The sequence below is a fragment of the Anomaloglossus baeobatrachus genome, chromosome 4 (genome assembly GCF_048569485.1).
Source record: "Anomaloglossus baeobatrachus isolate aAnoBae1 chromosome 4, aAnoBae1.hap1, whole genome shotgun sequence".
NCBI lineage: Eukaryota > Metazoa > Chordata > Amphibia > Anura > Aromobatidae > Anomaloglossus > Anomaloglossus baeobatrachus.
In genome coordinates, this window is record NC_134356.1 from 220,468,151 (window position 1) to 220,484,906 (window position 16,756).

At 49.0% G+C, this 16,756-nt stretch overlaps 2 protein-coding genes across 4 annotated transcripts in view; one reads left to right on the forward strand and one right to left on the reverse strand.

Moving 5' to 3' along the window:
* Nucleotides 1-11,062, reverse strand: part of CDC25C (cell division cycle 25C) — a 154,903-nt gene extending 143,841 nt beyond the window's left edge. For all 3 annotated transcript variants that reach the window (XM_075344674.1, XM_075344673.1, XM_075344672.1), the window contains exon 1: nt 10,929-11,062. The gene's annotated coding sequence lies outside the window, so the exon portion shown is untranslated. The remainder of the gene's footprint in view (nt 1-10,928) is intronic.
* A 220-nt stretch (nt 11,063-11,282) lies between these two features.
* Nucleotides 11,283-16,756, forward strand: part of LOC142301387 (oocyte-specific histone RNA stem-loop-binding protein 2-like) — a 36,852-nt gene continuing 31,378 nt past the window's right edge. The window contains exon 1 of the mRNA XM_075342379.1: nt 11,283-11,386. Coding sequence (XP_075198494.1) covers nt 11,379-11,386 — 8 coding nt within the window. The 5' untranslated portion in view covers nt 11,283-11,378. The remainder of the gene's footprint in view (nt 11,387-16,756) is intronic.

Consider the following 16,756-nt stretch of genomic DNA (forward strand, 5'->3'; position numbering starts at 1 on the left):
CCAAATGATGAATCTACAGGAAGTGAGCACAGCTGCAGCACTCCCTTCATGTTGATTAACTCCTTTGGTCAAAAGGCAGGGATAAGGAAGCCAGCGCTGATTGACAACGGGGCTTACGTGACATCGGAACCCCACGTGAGCCCCTGCACCGCGAGCCCAGGCACTGATGGAAGGTAAGTATAGGCTTTATTATTTTACATGGGGAAAACGAGGTATCAGAAGGGGTTGTCCTACTTTAATACCACTCAAATTGTTTCCCGACATTGAAAGATACAGTTTGTGTGAACTGTATACTATAGCTGACACCTTGCTGCATCAACCATAATCAGTGTCAAAAACAACATCAGCAAGTTATTGACAGAGGAAGCTCCATCTTTAACCCCATCTGCATCCCACGAACATTCTTGTGTGTTCCAGAAGGTTTCCATGGCCTAAATATCTCCCAGCTATGGCGGCTTTTTAAGACGATCACATCAGTTTGGTATAAAAATGAACTACCATATTAAATTAATTCATTCATTCCAGTCTCTGCCAATTCCTGTGAAGCACCTGAAGGATTAGCAAACTTACTGACGACAGTTTTGAATACTTTGAGAGGTGCGGATTTGAAAGGGGTATCACTTTTGGGAAATTTCCAAAATATAGGTTCCCAGTTTAAGTTTATAAACATTCAAAATTTGAAATTTATTTTCTAAATCTTAATTTTTACGATGTTTTAAGAAACAAAACATATTGACCTAAAACTTACCGCTAAACGTACAATGAGTCTGAGGTGATTAATAGCAGAAACCCCCACAAGAGGCCATATTTTACTAACTGCACCCCTCAATTCATCCAGGGGTGCAGTGAGCATATTGACACTACAAGGGTGTCACAAAATTTTACACTATTGGGGGTCAACACAAAATAATTACATTTTTACCACTAAAATGTTGTTTTAACCAAAGATTTAGAGTTTTCACAAGAGGAATAGGTAAAAAAAGGCCAAATAATGTGTTACACATTCTCTGCTGAATGTGGCAGTATCCCACACGTGACTGTAGAGTACTGTTTGGCCACGCAGCGGGTCTCGGGAGGGAAGGAGCACCATCTGATTTTTAGAGCACAGATTTTCTTAGAATAGTTTCAGGACTCCATTTGCAGAGCCCCCAAATGCTAAAATACACTGTGTGCAGAATTATTAGGCAAATGAGTATTTTGATCACATGATACTTTTTATACATGTTGTCCTACTCCAAGCTGTATAGGTTTGAGAGCCAACTACCAATTAAGTAAAATTAGGTGATGTGTATCTCTGTAATGAGGAGGGGTGTGGTGTAATGACATCAACACCCTATATAAAGGTGTGCTTAATTATTAGGCAACTTTTCCTTTGGCAAAATGGGTCAGAAGAGAGATTTGATGGGCTCTGAAAAGTCCAAAATTGTGAGATGCCTTGAAGAGGGATGCAGCAGTCTTAAAATTGCCAAACTTTTGAAGCGTGATCACCGAACAATCAAGCGTTTCATGGAAAATAGCTAACAGGGTCGCAAGAAGCGTGTTGGGCAAAAAAGGCGCAAAATAACTTCCCATAAATTGAGGAAAATCAAGCGTGAAGCTGCCAAGATGCCATTTGCCACCAGTTTGGCCATATTTCAGAGCTGCAACGTTACAGGAGTATCAAAAAGCACAAGGTGTGCCATACTCAGGGACATGGCAAAGGTAAGGAAGGCTGGAACACGACCACCTTTGAACAAGAAACCTAAGATAAAACGTCAAGACTGGGCCAAGAAATATCTTATGACTGATTTTTCAAAGGTTTTATGGACTGATGAAATGAGAGTGAGTCTTGATGGGCCAGATGGATGGGCCAGAGGCTGGATCAGTAAAGGGCAGAGAGCTCCACTCCGACTCAGATGCCAGCAAGGTGGAGGTGGGGTACTGGTATGGGCTGGAATCATCAAAGATGAACTTGTGGGACCTTTTCGGGTTAAGGATAGAGTGAAGCTCAACTCCAAGACCTACTGCCAGTTTCTAGAAGACAACTCCTTCAAGCAGTGTTACAGGAAGAAGTCGGTATCGTTCAAGAAAATGCAGGACAACGCTCCATCACATGCATCCAACTACTTCACAGCGTGCCTGGCCGGTAAATGTCTAAGGCTATGTGCGCACTAGAAAAGTGATTTTTCGCAAGAAAATTTCTTAAGAAACTTCTGGGAATTAAAGATTTCCGCACCTGCGGAAATATCCGCGGGAAAAACGCATGCGGATTTGCCGCAGGTTGGTCCCTGCGGTTTTGCAATAAATAATATAGATAATCGATAAACAGATAATGAATAGATGAATAGATAGATAGATAGATGAGAAAAACCTATATAATGTCCCACCCCCCTGCATTTTCTAAGCTGGCACCCTTTAGTGACTTTCATGTGGCACTAAAGGGTGCTTAGCATTGTATTTAGCCATAAAATAAATAATTAAAAAAAAAAAACCGACGTGAGGTCCCCCCCATCTTTTGTAGCCAGCTAGGGTAAAGCAGACGGCTGCAGCCTGCAGACCACAGCTGCCAGCTTCACCTTGGCTGGTAATCCAAAACAGAGGGCACCCCACGCTGTTATTTTACATTAAATAAATAATTTAAAACAAAAAACGTGGGGTCCCCCCCAAATTGCATCACCAGCCGAGGTAAAGCGGACAGCTGTGGTCTGGTATTCTCAGACTAGGGAGGTCCACTGTTATTGGACACTCCCCAGCCTAAAAATAGCAGGCCGCAGCCGCCCCAGAAGTGGCGCATCCATTAGGCTGCTTTCACACATCCGGCTTGAGCTCTGCGGCTCAATCCGGCTGTGCAAGCTATGCAACGGATGCGGTGAACACACCGCATCCTTTGCATAAGTTTTTTCTTTGCGGCCAGTCCGGTTTTTGCCGCTTGCGGCATGCTACTGAACATGCGCAGTGGCAAAAACCGCATGCGGCGGCCGGATGCGGTTATTGCCGCATCCGGCCGCCATAGGCATGCATTGAAAAATGCGCCACATCGGCCGAATGCGGTGCGATGCGGGTTTTTTTGCCGCACGAAAAAACGTGCCAGGCAACGTTCCATCCGGCCGCCGCATCGGCTAAATCTGCCGCATGCGGCAAAAACCGGACGGAACGCAAGGCCATGCGGCACAATGCGGCACTAATTTAAGTCTATGCAGAAAAAACGCAATCGGCAGCAAAAAAAAACGGTTGCGATTTTCCTGCAAAGTGCCGGAGTGTGCCGCATTGCAGAAACCGGAGGTGTGAAAGCAGCCTTAGACGTGCCAATCCTGGCGCTTCGCCCCAACTCATCCCGTTGCCCTGGTGCGTTGGCAAACGAGGTAATATATGGGGTTGATGCCAGATGTGTAATGTCACCCGGCATCAAGCCCTGCGGTTGGTGAGGTCAGGCGTCTATCAGATACCTGACATCACCAACCCAGTCAGTAAGAAATAAAAAATAGACAACAAAAAAAGTTTTATTTGAAAAAACACTCCCCAAAACATTCCCTTTCACCAATTTATTGAAAAGAACAATCAATTCCACGTCCGGCGTAATCCAATAAGGGGGGGGGGGTCCCACGGCGATCCATACCATAGTCGCGGTCCCAGTCAATGAAGAACAGAATGTTCCCCATTGGCTGGGAGAGCAATGCAGTGACCTGAGCTAACATCAATAGCCCAGGTCACTGAATGGGATGCAGAGCGCTGCTGCCAGGAGGATAGATGAGATCATTACCTGCTGTGATCATCTCCTGTACTGCTGACGTCAGCGCTGTCACTGACTTCTATGCCCGCCGCGTTGTCAGAAGTATCGAGAGAGCCCGTGACGTCACCGCTAGTGACAGTCTCGGGCCGCTCGCGAGACGGGCATAGACAGCAGTGACCGCGGTGACGTCAGGAGATCGTCACAGCAGGTAATGATCTCACCTCCTTACTGCAGTGATCGTCATCCCCGCGGCTGCCAGCACTGCAGGGTGTCAGTGTCTGCCTGCGCTGCCGCGTGACAGGCTGCTGACACTGCGGGCAGACACTGACACCCTGCAGTGCAGTGTCAGTGTCTGCCTGTGTCAGTGTCTGCCTGCGCTGCAGGGTGACAAGCTGCTGACACTGCAGGCACACACTAACACGCTGCAGTGCAGGCAGCCGCGAGGCTGGAGCGGGACACAGACTGCACGGGCACCTGGAGGTCGCACGGAAGTGCTTCTGTGCGGCGTCCAGGGAGTGTGACGTCTGTGTTTACTCTGCTCCGCTTCCTTTTCCTGGCATAATGACATCGCTTACTGCAAAACCGCAGGCAGCGATGAGCATTACCGCAGGTAAATCGCGGCTATACCGGGGGTATACCGCACATCATTTGCTACCTGCGGTATACCCCCGGAATTTCGCGATTACATTCCAGTGAATGGAGTGAAATTCCGGGGGTATTCCGCACGTACCTGCGGAAAATAATGGACATGCTCATTTTCTCAAGAAATTTTCTCAAGAAATTCTTCAAGGAAATTTCTTGAGAAAAATCCGCAGTGTGCGCACAGCTATTTTTTTTTCACATAGGATTTGCTGGGAAATGTCTGCACAAAGATTGCAGACATTTCTCAAGAGGCAAATCCGCGGGTAAATCCGTGGGTAAAACGCACTAGTGCGCACAGGGTCTAAAAGATGAAAAAATAATGACATGGCCCCCTTGTTCACCTAATCTGAACCCCATAGAGAACCTGTGGTCCCTCATAAAATGTAAGATCTACAGGGAGGGAAAACAGTACACCTCTCGGAACAGTGTCTGGGAGACTGTGGTGGCTACTGCACGCAATGTTGATTGTAAAAAGATCAAGCAACTGACAGAATCTATGGATGGTCAGCTGTTGAGAGTCATCATAAAGAAAGGTGGCTATATTGGTCACTAATTTTTTGGGGGTTTGTTTTTGCATGTCAGAAATGTTTATTTCTAAATTTTGAGCAGTTATGTTGGTTTACCTGGTGAAAATAAGCAAGTGAGATGGGAATATATTGGGTTTTTATTAAGTTGCCTAATAAGTCTGCACTGTAAGGCTATATGCCCACGGGAGCTTGCACCTGCGGATATATCCGCAGGTTTCTCGCAGCTGATCCCTGGAACCCACAGCTATTTTTAGCTGCGGGATTCCAGCGAAATAGCTGCAGTAAACCTGCAGACATTCCTGCGGAAGTCCCGGCCTTTATCTCCATAGTGGAGCGCCGGGATTTCCGCAGGTAAATCCGCAGGAATAATTGACATGCAGTTATGTGCGGCTGCGGGACATCTGCAGCATATTCCGCAGCCGCACATTCCGCAGCATGGACACAGCACTTCCCATGTCCCATAGGATAACATGGGGAGTGTGTCTGTACATGCTGAAACCTGCGGATTTATCTAGAAAATCCAGATAAATCCGCAGGTTTTCCGTGGCAAAATCCGCGGGTACAGAGTCCTGTGGGCACATAGCCTAATAGTTACCTGCACAAACAGATATCCTCCAAAGATAGCCAAATCTAAAAAAAATCCACTCCAACTGCCAAAAATATTAAGCTTTGATATTTATGAGTCTTTTGGGTTGATTGAGAACATAGTTGTTGATCAATAATAAAAAATCCTCTAAAATACAACTTGCCTAATAATTCTGCACACGGTGTAGGTTTTTTTTATGTTTTGCCTCTTATATCATAAAAATGATTTTATTGAAGAAAAAACCTGCTGTATTCTGAGAGCTATAGATTTTTTTAATGTTTTAGCTAATGGAACTGTATGGTGGCTTGCTTTTTTGCGGGACAAAATGACAGTTTTCAGTGGTACCATATTTATTTATATATGACTTTTTTAATAGTGTTTTTCTCCATTTTTTGTCAGCTGTATGATGAAGTTTTTACAGAAATATTTTTTTATTTCACACACAACTTACTACAATATTTTTTATATTTATTTGTTCTTTATTTTCTGATATTTATTCTTAGATTTTTTTTTTTTTACTTAAGCACTATATGAGACATTAACTTTTGCTGCTCTGATCGCTGCTATACTGTACTGCAATAATTGATCATTGCAGTACAGTGTAGCTGTCAGAGCTGCACTGTTAAAAGCTTCAGCAATCATGCTGCAGACATGACGCCTGAGGCTTCCCATAGCCTGGTGACCTGGAGGTCATCATGACACATCTCAGGGGCATTAATAGGAGGGAAGAGGGCGATCCCTTTCCCAATTGCCTAAGTGCCGCGATCGATATCAAAAGCAGCATTTAGGTGGTTAAACAGCCAGGAAAGTTGTGGTGACCATCCCTGGCTTTGAGAGCTGGGCTCGGCTGTCGGGAAAGCAGAGTCCCCGGCGGTGATTGCCCGGGCAAAGTGCCTGTGCACCCACGATCACCAAGACATACCTATACAGTACGTCCAGGTTGGGAACCTCGCTTCTAGAATGTATATGTGATGCCCTGGTTTATCAGGTCGTCACAGGGTATTGTGCAATCTGCCCTTCTGCATGATATCCACCTCCTCCTTGGTTATGGGTCCCTGACCTTTGGTGTTGCTAAGAACAAGCTAATCAAAACCCTAGGAACACTCTGCACCACACCCACCAGACACACCAGTGGACAGCCTGAAGGGAATAGGGCTGGCCACTTGGGGGGTTGGTTAAGGGGGGGGTCAGGAGTGTTAGACAGTTGAGTGGTGACTCAAGTGGAGAGGTCAGGAGCTGGGCTCCTCGTTTACTAGGTGGCAGACGTTGGTCTGGGCCTGGTAGGAGCTGGACATCGGTCGCAGGGGATTGTGACAAGGGGTACGGACTGTCGAGGAGGACAGCCATCACCGGGCAGGGGCCAGGGCATGACTGGGTACGTGGACCCCAGGCCAGGAAGTAGCTTCAGGCGTCATGGTAATTCACCCGACGAGGACGGAGCCTTCAAGATCCGTTCTCCACCCGCTCCAAAATCGGGGTATTAGCGCAACGAGGGGGATAGGACTTTCCCACTGCATAGTCCAGAAAATCCCAAGCGTGAACCCTGAGAGCAAGCTCACTCCGTTAGCCATACGGGTGAGCGGGACCAGTTTAGTTTTAAGTTGAAAGGGACCAACTACAGAAGAGAGGTGCCAAGGTCAAGGTCACAGGCTAACAAGCAACACCAACAGGCACAGGATCCAGGCATGCTGCCTCCCTGCTGCAGTGTCATCAAGAACTTTGGTTTACCACGGTTGTCAGCGTCAGTGTTATTGGACCGAGTGCGTACGCAATTAACCCTTACCGGCCCGACGGCACCTCCCCGACACCATCACAGAGTCCCGGGGCATCCCCCTACCCGTGGAGGGGCTAAACACCTGGCTGACCACACCATCGCCACCGGGTACTCCCAGCCGCAGCGGTGGTACTTTACCCTTACCATACATCACGGGTGGCGTCACAAACTTTCCACACCGTCCCCTGTACATAGCCCCCCTTTATTTGACCCCCGGGTCCGGACGCTCCTCGAGCCACCGCTGATCCAGATCCGAGCAGCCCGGCCGCTGACGCGGGGTCGGCACATATATGTGTTGCCCAGGGCTATGGGGTACTCGGTCCCGGGCCGTATATGTACAGGGATGCTGTGTTATGGTTGTATAATGGCCGATGCCCAGTTCTGTGACCCTGGGGACGCTTTTTAAAAGGGGTGTATATACAGGGGAGTGAAAGAGTTTGTATTGTGACACCACTTAGCTAACAAGAGCAGGGTAGGTAGCAGAAGTATATTAGGAAAGTGTTAAGAATAGTTAGGACAAAAGAAAGGGAACACATTAGTGGTGGGAAAATCTCTTTAATGCCTAGGGCAACAGGAATGCCAAATACAACCTTTACTGGCAATACGGTCTCTTTGCCTACATTATGCTGCTATGAGATGAAATAGCAAAAAACTGCTGACAGATTCCATTTAATGCAAAACGGCAAGACAGAAAAGAAAAATGTTATTTTTACCTTCTGAACAGGTCGCTATAGCCGGCAGACTAAGGCCGTTATTTGGCTGTGAATTGCCACGGCAATCACACAATCATGATCTAAGGATGCCAATGGGGATGAAGAGGGAACCCCCACGCTCTGTTAACCATCTAGATGCCGCAGTCACTATTGACAGCAGTATCTGAAAAGGGTTAAGCGGCCATAGTTGGTGACAACACCAACTGTGTCTGATGCAGCAGGGTGTCAGCTATGGTGTGCAGCTAATGCATTTTCACCTATTGTGAGATGCTATTCCTCAGGTCAGTTGTAAGTCGTATTGGTGGGTTGAACCCCTCAGTGCTAATCTGGTTCTCTTTCTCACTGCTCATTTTTCAGGCATTTAGTTCCCCCAAAATTCATAGGTTTACAGTGATCAACTCATTAGATACCCCGAGAGCCCCACTAAGTTTTGGCTAGTGAGGCTTTTCGGTTTGCATCTTTTTATTAACATTTTACAAATTTTAATACAAGAAATAGAAGGAATAAGGGAGGAAATAGGGAAGGGAAAAGGGAATAGACAAAGGAAAAAAGGAAAAAACAACAGTTAAGGTGAGGCTTTTCCATGTTAGGCATCACCACCAAACCTGCCGTAAATGACTGATGATGGATCCTATGCTTCTTAGGCCATGGAAGAGTGGTTGTGGGGGAGTGGAAAGGGCTGTTATGTTTGGACTATCCCTGCCCATATGTTCTACGTATACTGATGTCATGCTGTAAGGACAGTGGAGGGAACCCTAAAACAAACAGGCAGCAAGGAAGGAATGCAAACAGGAAGGCAGAAAAGAAGGCAGGTCACTACAGGAAGGAAGGCAGGAAGGACAGGCAGGCAGCTGCAGGAAGGAAGGAAGGACAGGCAGGCAGCTACAGGAAGGAAGGAAGGACGGACGGACGGACGGAAGGACAGGCAGGCAGCTGCAGGAAGGACGGAAGGACAGGCAGGCAGCTGCAGGAAGGAAGGCAAACAGGAAGGCAGGAAGGACAGGCAGGCAGCTGCAGGAAGGAAGGCAAACAGGAAGGAAGGCAAACAGGAAGGACAGGCAGGCAGCTGCAGGAAGGAAGGCAAACAGGAAGGAAGGCAAACAGGAAGGACAGGCAGGCAGCTGCAGGAAGGAAGGAAGGACAGGCAGGCAGCTGCAGGAAGGAAGGACAGGCAGCTGCAGGAAGGAAGGCAAACAGGAAGGACAGGCAGGCAGATGCAGGAAGGAAGGCTAATAGGAAGGCAGGAAAGACAGGCAGGCAGCTGCAGGAAGGAAGGAAGGACAGGCAGGCAGGCAGCTGCAGGAAGGAAGGAAGGACAGGCAGGCAGCTACAGACAGGAAGGAAGGACAGGCAGGCAGCTACAGGAAGGAAGGCCAGGCAAAAACAGGAAGGACAGGCAAACAGGAAGGACAGGAAAACAGGAAGGACAGGCAGCCAGCTGCAGGAAGGAAGGCAAACAGGAAGGCAGGAAGGACAGGCAGGCAGCTGCAGGACGGAAGGACAGGCAGGCAGCTGCAGGAAGGAAGGACAGGCAGGCAGCTACAGGAAGGAAGGAAGGACAGGCAGGCAGCTACAGGAAGGAAGGAAGGAAGGACAGGCAGGCAGCTACAGGAAGGAAGGAAGGACAGGCAGGCAGCTACAGGAAGGAAGGAAGGACAGGCAGGCAGCTACAGGAAGGAAGGACAGGCAGGCAGCTGCAGGAAGGAAGGACAGGCAGCTGCAGGAAGGAAGGCAAACAGGAAGGACAGGCAGGCAGATGCAGGAAGGAAGGCTAATAGGAAGGCAGGAAAGACAGGCAGGCAGCTGCAGGAAGGAAGAAAGGACAGGCAGGCAGCTACAGACAGGAAGGAAGGACAGGCAGGCAGCTACAGGAAGGAAGGCCAGGCAAACAGGAAGGCCAGGCAAACAGGAAGGCCAGGCAAACAGGAAAGACAGGCAGCCAGCTGCAGGAAGGAAGGCAAACAGGAAGGCAGGAAGGACAGGCAGGCAGCTGCAGGACGGAAGGACAGGCAGGCAGCTGCAGGAAGGAAGGACAGGCAGGCAGCTACAGGAAGGAAGGAAGGACAGGCAGGCAGCTACAGGAAGGAAGGAAGGACAGGCAGGCAGCTACAGGAAGGAAGGAAGGACAGGCAGGCAGCTACAGGAAGGAAGGAAGGAAGGACAGGCAGCTACAGGAAGGAAGGAAGGAAGGAAGGACAGGCAGCTACAGGAAGGAAGGAAGGAAGGACAGGCAGCTACAGGAAGGAAGGAAGGAAGGAAGGACAGGCAGCTACAGGAAGGAAGGAAGGAAGGACAGGCAGGCAGCTACAGGAAGGAAGGAAGGAAGGACAGGCAGGCAGCTACAGGAAGGAAGGAAGGAAGGACAGGCAGGCAGCTACAGGAAGGAAGGAAGGACAGGCAGGCAGCTACAGGAAGGAAGGAAGGACAGGCAGGCAGCTACAGGAAGGAAGGAAGGACAGGCAGGCAGCTACAGGAAGGAAGGAAGGAAGGACAGGCAGGCAGCTACAGGAAGGAAGGAAGGAAGGACAGGCAGGCAGCTACAGGAAGGAAGGAAGGACAGGCAGGCAGCTACAGGAAGGAAGGAAGGACAGGCAGGCAGCTGCAGGAAGGAAGGAAGGACAGGCAGGCAGCTGCAGGAAGGAAGGACGGACAGGCAGCTGCAGGAAGGAAGGACAGGCAGCTGCAGGAAGGAAGGACAGGCAGCTGCAGGAAGGAAGGAAGGACAGGCAGGCAGATGCAGGAAGGAAGGAAGGACAGGCAGTCGGGAAGGAAGACGGGGTGCTGGACTCAATGTGCCCTGCACTTACTGGCAGTAGCTGCTCACAGCACTAAACCTACAGAGACCTTCCCTGCAACAGAAACTATGCATCCCTTCTCACATAGGCAGGAGCTATTCCGGCCATTTTACACCGAGGTGTCACTAGAATACCACATGTAGCAGTTTCTGCCGCAGAATGTATACAGTAATGGCTCTCACGTGCAGGTAACCACCGGTCAATACATGCCGCCTCAGAACCGGTCTCCTCCGGGTCCGCTGCCCCTCACCGAGCCGGAACCCAAACGTAGTGTATTATACAGCGAGAAGAAAAAAGCACCCGAGAAATTCAATTCTTCCGCCCCAGGCGCTGACCAATCAGCGACCAGAATCGAGGTGAGAACGCTTAGATTGCCCAATGAACGAAGGAGACTAGGCGCATGCTCGGGAAGCAAGGAGGCGTCGCCCGTTTTAAAATAACGTTATTTCTGATTGGTTACCGTAATGAAATGTTAGGTCAGCGAGCCTGTGATTGGCTCATGGTTTCCCCGCACGTAGCAGGACCTCGCTATTCCATCACTATGCTATGCAGTCAGGCCCCGCCCTGAGTGACGTCGCGGGACTTTTAAAGATCGGGGAGGGGAGCCGCTCTGATCAGCTGTTTGTTGAGCCATGCAGCGGTAAATGGGAGGACGGGAGGGATTGGTGGCAGCGTGTGGCGGGGTGATTGTTGGTGGCTGCAGGTTTAGGATGTCAGAAATGCATGATTTTGCCATAAGATAAGGGGGCATTTACTTATACATGTGTTCCATGCCCTTATCTATAGACATGACAGCCTTTTATATATGGTACTGCACTGAAGTGATCAGATTGGTTGTTACTGACATCTAGCTCCTATAGTGGAGGCTTTATAGGCAGTCCTTGCAGGGCAGCGATCTCTGTATACCATTCATTGTATGTGCCAGGTGATCTGCACTGTTATGTGAATGTTTATATTACTGATAACCTAAAACGTGTCATGTGGTGAGGTTGGAGCACTAATAATAATTTTATTCATTCATTTTATTCACTTATATAGCGCTATTAATTCCACAGCGCTTTACATACATTGGCAACACTGTCCCCATTGGGGCTCACAATCTAGAGTCCCTATTTGTATGTCTTTGGAGTGTGGGAGGAAACCGGAGAACCCAGAGGAAACCCACACAAACACGGGGAGAACATACAAACTCCTTGCAGATGGTGTCCTTGGTGGGATTTGAACCCAGGACCCCAGCGCTGTAAGACTGCAGTGCTAACCACTGAGCCACCGTGCTGCACTAATGACACTATGGGCAGGTTTAATGATGGATACTTAAGGGCGTAACTATGTGCAGACCCTGGAGCTTAGAGGAGCCCGAAAGGGTCTATTGGCTTGAGATGGTAACACTCTTAAAGGGAACCAGTCACCACTTTTTTGGCCTATAAGCTGCGGCCACCACCATCGGGCTCTTATATACAGCATTCTAAAACACTTTATAATACTTACAGAACGGTCGTGTGGTTGGCCATATGGACGTCTCCGTTCTCTGGTGCTGACGCCGCCTCTTTCGGCCATCTCCGTCCTTTCTGAAGCCTGTGTGCATGACTCGTCTACGTCATACACGCTTGCCGATCCTGTGCAGGCGCACTACAATACTTTGATCTGCCCTGCTCAGGACCTGCATGCCGGCGAGTGTGTATGACTTGTGATGCGTCATGCACCGTGGCTAGAGAAGGACGAAGATGGCCGAAAGAGGCGGCGCCGGTGTTGCCGGCGGGGGACAGACCATGACAGGGGAGCTGCTCAAGACGCTCGGATCCGGAGTCGTGGCGGTGGCTCGAGGGGAAGTTGGACCCGGGCCTGAGCACCCGTCAGTCCGCAAGTGAAAAAGGGGGATTATTAGATGGGGAAGGTTTTGTCAGTGACTCCACCCGTGGTGTGTGGTGATTGTGAGTGACACCGCCACTGCCGCTGGGGGTTATGCCCAGGACTGATGGAGTGGGGCAGCTGGATGTTATCTCCTCCACGGGTAGGGGAGGTGTTGTCCCAGGGCCTGAATATAGGTGGGATGTTGCTGCGGAGCACAATTTGCAGGTTGGACCGGGTGGTAATGGTGCACTCAGTTACTCAATAACTTCAGAGTCCAGATGGTAAACCAAATTGCCAGTGAGCGGTGACCTCTGGCGGGTGTGTTCAAGTCCCACACCCTGATACAGCAAACAGGGGTCCCTTCCTCCTGCACTTAATATTTGTGTCCTTGTTGGTGACTACTCCCCATGGAACGGGGAAGGTCCACTCCCGGTGATTTTTGTGTGTACGGAGCTGTCTGTCGCGAGAACTGACCCGTAGGATCTTAAGCCTGCTTTACATGTTACGATTTCGCATACAATATCGTATGCGATCGTAACCGCCCCCATCGTATGTGCGGCACGTTCAATTTGTTAAATGTGGCGCACAAACGATTAACCCCCGTCACACGTACTTGCCTGTCCATACGACCTCGATGTGGGCGACGAACATCCACTTCCTGGAGTCGGAGGGACGTTCGGCGTCACATCGACGTCATGCAGCAGCCGGCCAATAGAAACTGAGGGGCGGAGATGAGCGGGACGTAAACATCCCGCCCACCTCCTTCCTTCCACATTGCCGGCGGGAGCTGCAGGACGCAGGTAAGATCTGTTCATCGTTCCCGGGGTGTCACACACTGCGATGTGTGCTACCCCGGGTACGATGAACAATCTGACGTTCAAATTTTAGGAATTGAACGACGTGCATGCGATGAACATTTAAACTTTCAATCGAACGTACCTGTCACACACTACAATGTACCTTACGATGCCAGATGTGCGTCACTTACGATGTGACCCCGCCGACACATCGTAAGATATATTGTAGCATGTAAAGCGGCCTTTAGCAGGCAATTGCGGAGCCCTATCCCCTTCTTTGGGCTTCTGTCGCGCTCTATCTGGGCCTCCTGTTTGACAAGACCTGAAATCTTGCCCTCGGCTGGTCAATTAGTAAGGTGCTTGAAGCTGTCCTTTCTCTAGGGTCCAGGTACCCTGTCGTGCACTGCCTCCAGACCGGATTCCCGCTGTCGGTACCAGTGGGCTACAACCCTGCCCCCGTCCACTTGAGGTCTCCCGCGACCGGATCTCTGTCGCCTGTGGCCTTGTCTGCCGACTGCCACCTAGTCAGTAGTCCAGGAGCTCCAACGCCTGACTACCCTGTCACTACACACTCCTCTCTTCCTCCTCCTTGGCTTGACTGTCTTGTTCCCTCACAGAACACCTCAGAACCCCTAGGTTGGCGTCACCATCCACTTGGCCTCGCCCACTGATGTGTCCTTATTGTCATGGTGGGTGACTAGGCTTTGCTGGCTGGTGTTATGTACCTGGATGTGGGGTTGTGATGGAGGGCCAAGGAGGAGGGAATCCTGCACCTGGAAGAGGGGTGCAGTCATCTGTGACACCCTGATTTTGTCAGGGTGTCACACCGCCACCGGACAACAGAGATGCCCAAATGGCCCACCGCACAACCGTTAGGCAAGTATTATAAAGTGTTTATGTTCTCACAGCGGCCTGGGCGTTTATATACAGCATGTTAGAATGCTGTATATAAGAGCCCACTGGTGGTGGCCGCAGCTTATACGCCAAAAAAGCTGTGGCTGGTTCCCTTTTAAAGGGGCTCTCAGATTCTTGGCTTCGGCTTTACTCACACTGACTACAGACTCGTGAATCCTCACATTGTGAGCTGTGAGAATTCTCTGGCATCAGAAGAGTGGTCATGTTACCACAAATATGATTTGTATACTTCCGGCTACAGTCCGACTAGACTGTCCCACCTCACTCAGGAGTTACATTGAGGGGGTTGATAGTCTAGTGTGCATGTGACTGCATAAATGCAAATCTCACACTTGCGGTCACATCTGGCACCAGAGAATCCTGACAGTGTGCAATATGAGCGATGAGTTGTTCAAAGTCTGCAGCCACACATAGTAACTGCAGACTTATACCGTTAAGTGGTTTTCCCTGCAACAGTTATATTAAAATTGATTTTTGTCTAGATTTTGGAATAATTAGTTTTACAATTGGATGTGATTAAAAAAAATGTTAATGTGCTGAGAATATCTTATATATGTGTCCCTGCTGTGTACTGTGTAATGGCAGTGTCTGACTGTACAGGGACATGGTCTGATCATACCACAGCTCCTGGGCAGGGGAGGAAAGAAAAAGTATACAAATATTCCAGCACTGGATCATAGCCGATTCTTTTTGTGAGGTAAAACTTTTCCCTGCCTGTTTTTTGAAGCTGTTTTATACTTTAACGAAAAAATTATTTGCAATCCTGTGCTGCAATGTCTGTTTACTTCTCCTCCCCGGTCCAGCAGATGTGGTATGATCAGACAATGTCCCTGTACAGTCAGACACGGCCATTACACAGTACATGGCAGGGGCTCATATATAAGATTCTCAGCACAGGAATATTTTTTGTAAACACATCAAACTGTGGAAATTATAGCAAAATCTATTCAAATCAACTTTCTTTATTGAACAACCCCTAAAGGGAACCTGTCACCAGTTTTTTGCCCTATAAGGCTGGTTTCACACTACATTTATTTAACATCCGTCCATAACGTTTTTTTAGCCGAAAAACGGATCCAGTGCAAATGCGTTTTCACTTCAATGCATTTGCAATGGACTCGCGTTAACATGCGTTCACCTGCGTTTGTGTGCGTTATAGTGAGGATCCAGCGACTTGCAGTTTTTTAACATCTTTCAAAAACGCTACTTGTAGCGTTTTTGAGCTGCGTCCAAATACTGCATGTCACCGGATCCTGACTAAACAGCACGCAAACGCAGGTGAACGCTGGCGTCCTGATAGGCAGGATCCTGCTTGCTCTACTGAGCATGCCCAGAACCAGTCTCGCGTGATCTGTCTCTCTCTCCTCCTCCCTCCCTCCCTCTCTATCTCTGTCTTTCCCCCTTCCTCCCCTCCCTCTCTCTCCCACCTGAGAGCTGCGGACACTCGTAACCAAGGTAAATATCGGGTAACCACTTCTCTTAGTTACCCGATGTTTACGTTGGTTACGTGTGCAGGCAGCCCTGCTCCTAGCAGCTGCAGACACTCGTAACCAAGATAAATATCGGGTATCCAAGCCCGATGTTTACCTTGGTTACCAGCGTATGCAGCTGTCAGATGCCGGCTCCCAGTCTAGTTCCCCTCACTCCCGATCACATGACTCCAATGCCCGCCCCTAAACATCCAGTGACAGGATCCTGCAAAATAACAGATGCATGCGTTTTTTGCTGTAAAAGCAGGATCCGCTTTTGCAGCAAAAAAACGTTCCTGACGCATGTTAAATAAACGTAGTGTGAAACCAGCCTAAGCTGCTGCTTCCACAAGTGGGCTCTTATATACAGGATGTTATAATGCTGTATATAAGAGCCCAGGCCGCTGTGTAAAAGATAAAAATCACTTTATAATACTCACCTAAACCGGTCGCTGCGGTGAATGTGGCTCAAATGGGTGTCTCCGTTCTCCGGTGCTGGCGCCTCCTCTTTCAGCCATCTTTGTCTTCCTTCTGAAGCCTGTGTGCATGACGCATTTTTTTTTGCCGGATCCTTTGGATCAGGAAAAAATAGGATTGTGCCTGAATGCAGAAAACTGATGTGTGAAAGTAGCCTTAGACGCCCATTTGACCAACATCCACCGCAGTGACCGGTTTAGGTGAGTATTATAAAGTGTTTTTGTTCTATACAGCGGCCTGGAGTCATATACAGCATGTTAGAAACTGGTGACAGGTTCCCTTTAAGACCTGAAAACCCCTATAAAAAGGACCTGAGCCCTGATCAAATGTTGCCAGTTTTCTTTGTCTTTTCCCACTGCTCCCGGAGTATTCCACTTTTGTTTTCTCCAGCCACCTGGTTCCAGGGGGTAATAATGTAGCCGAAAGACACAAGAATCCAGTGAGCCATGTGACATAGCACTTGGCCATGTGAGTGTCTACAATATTAGCCTCAAAAATGTA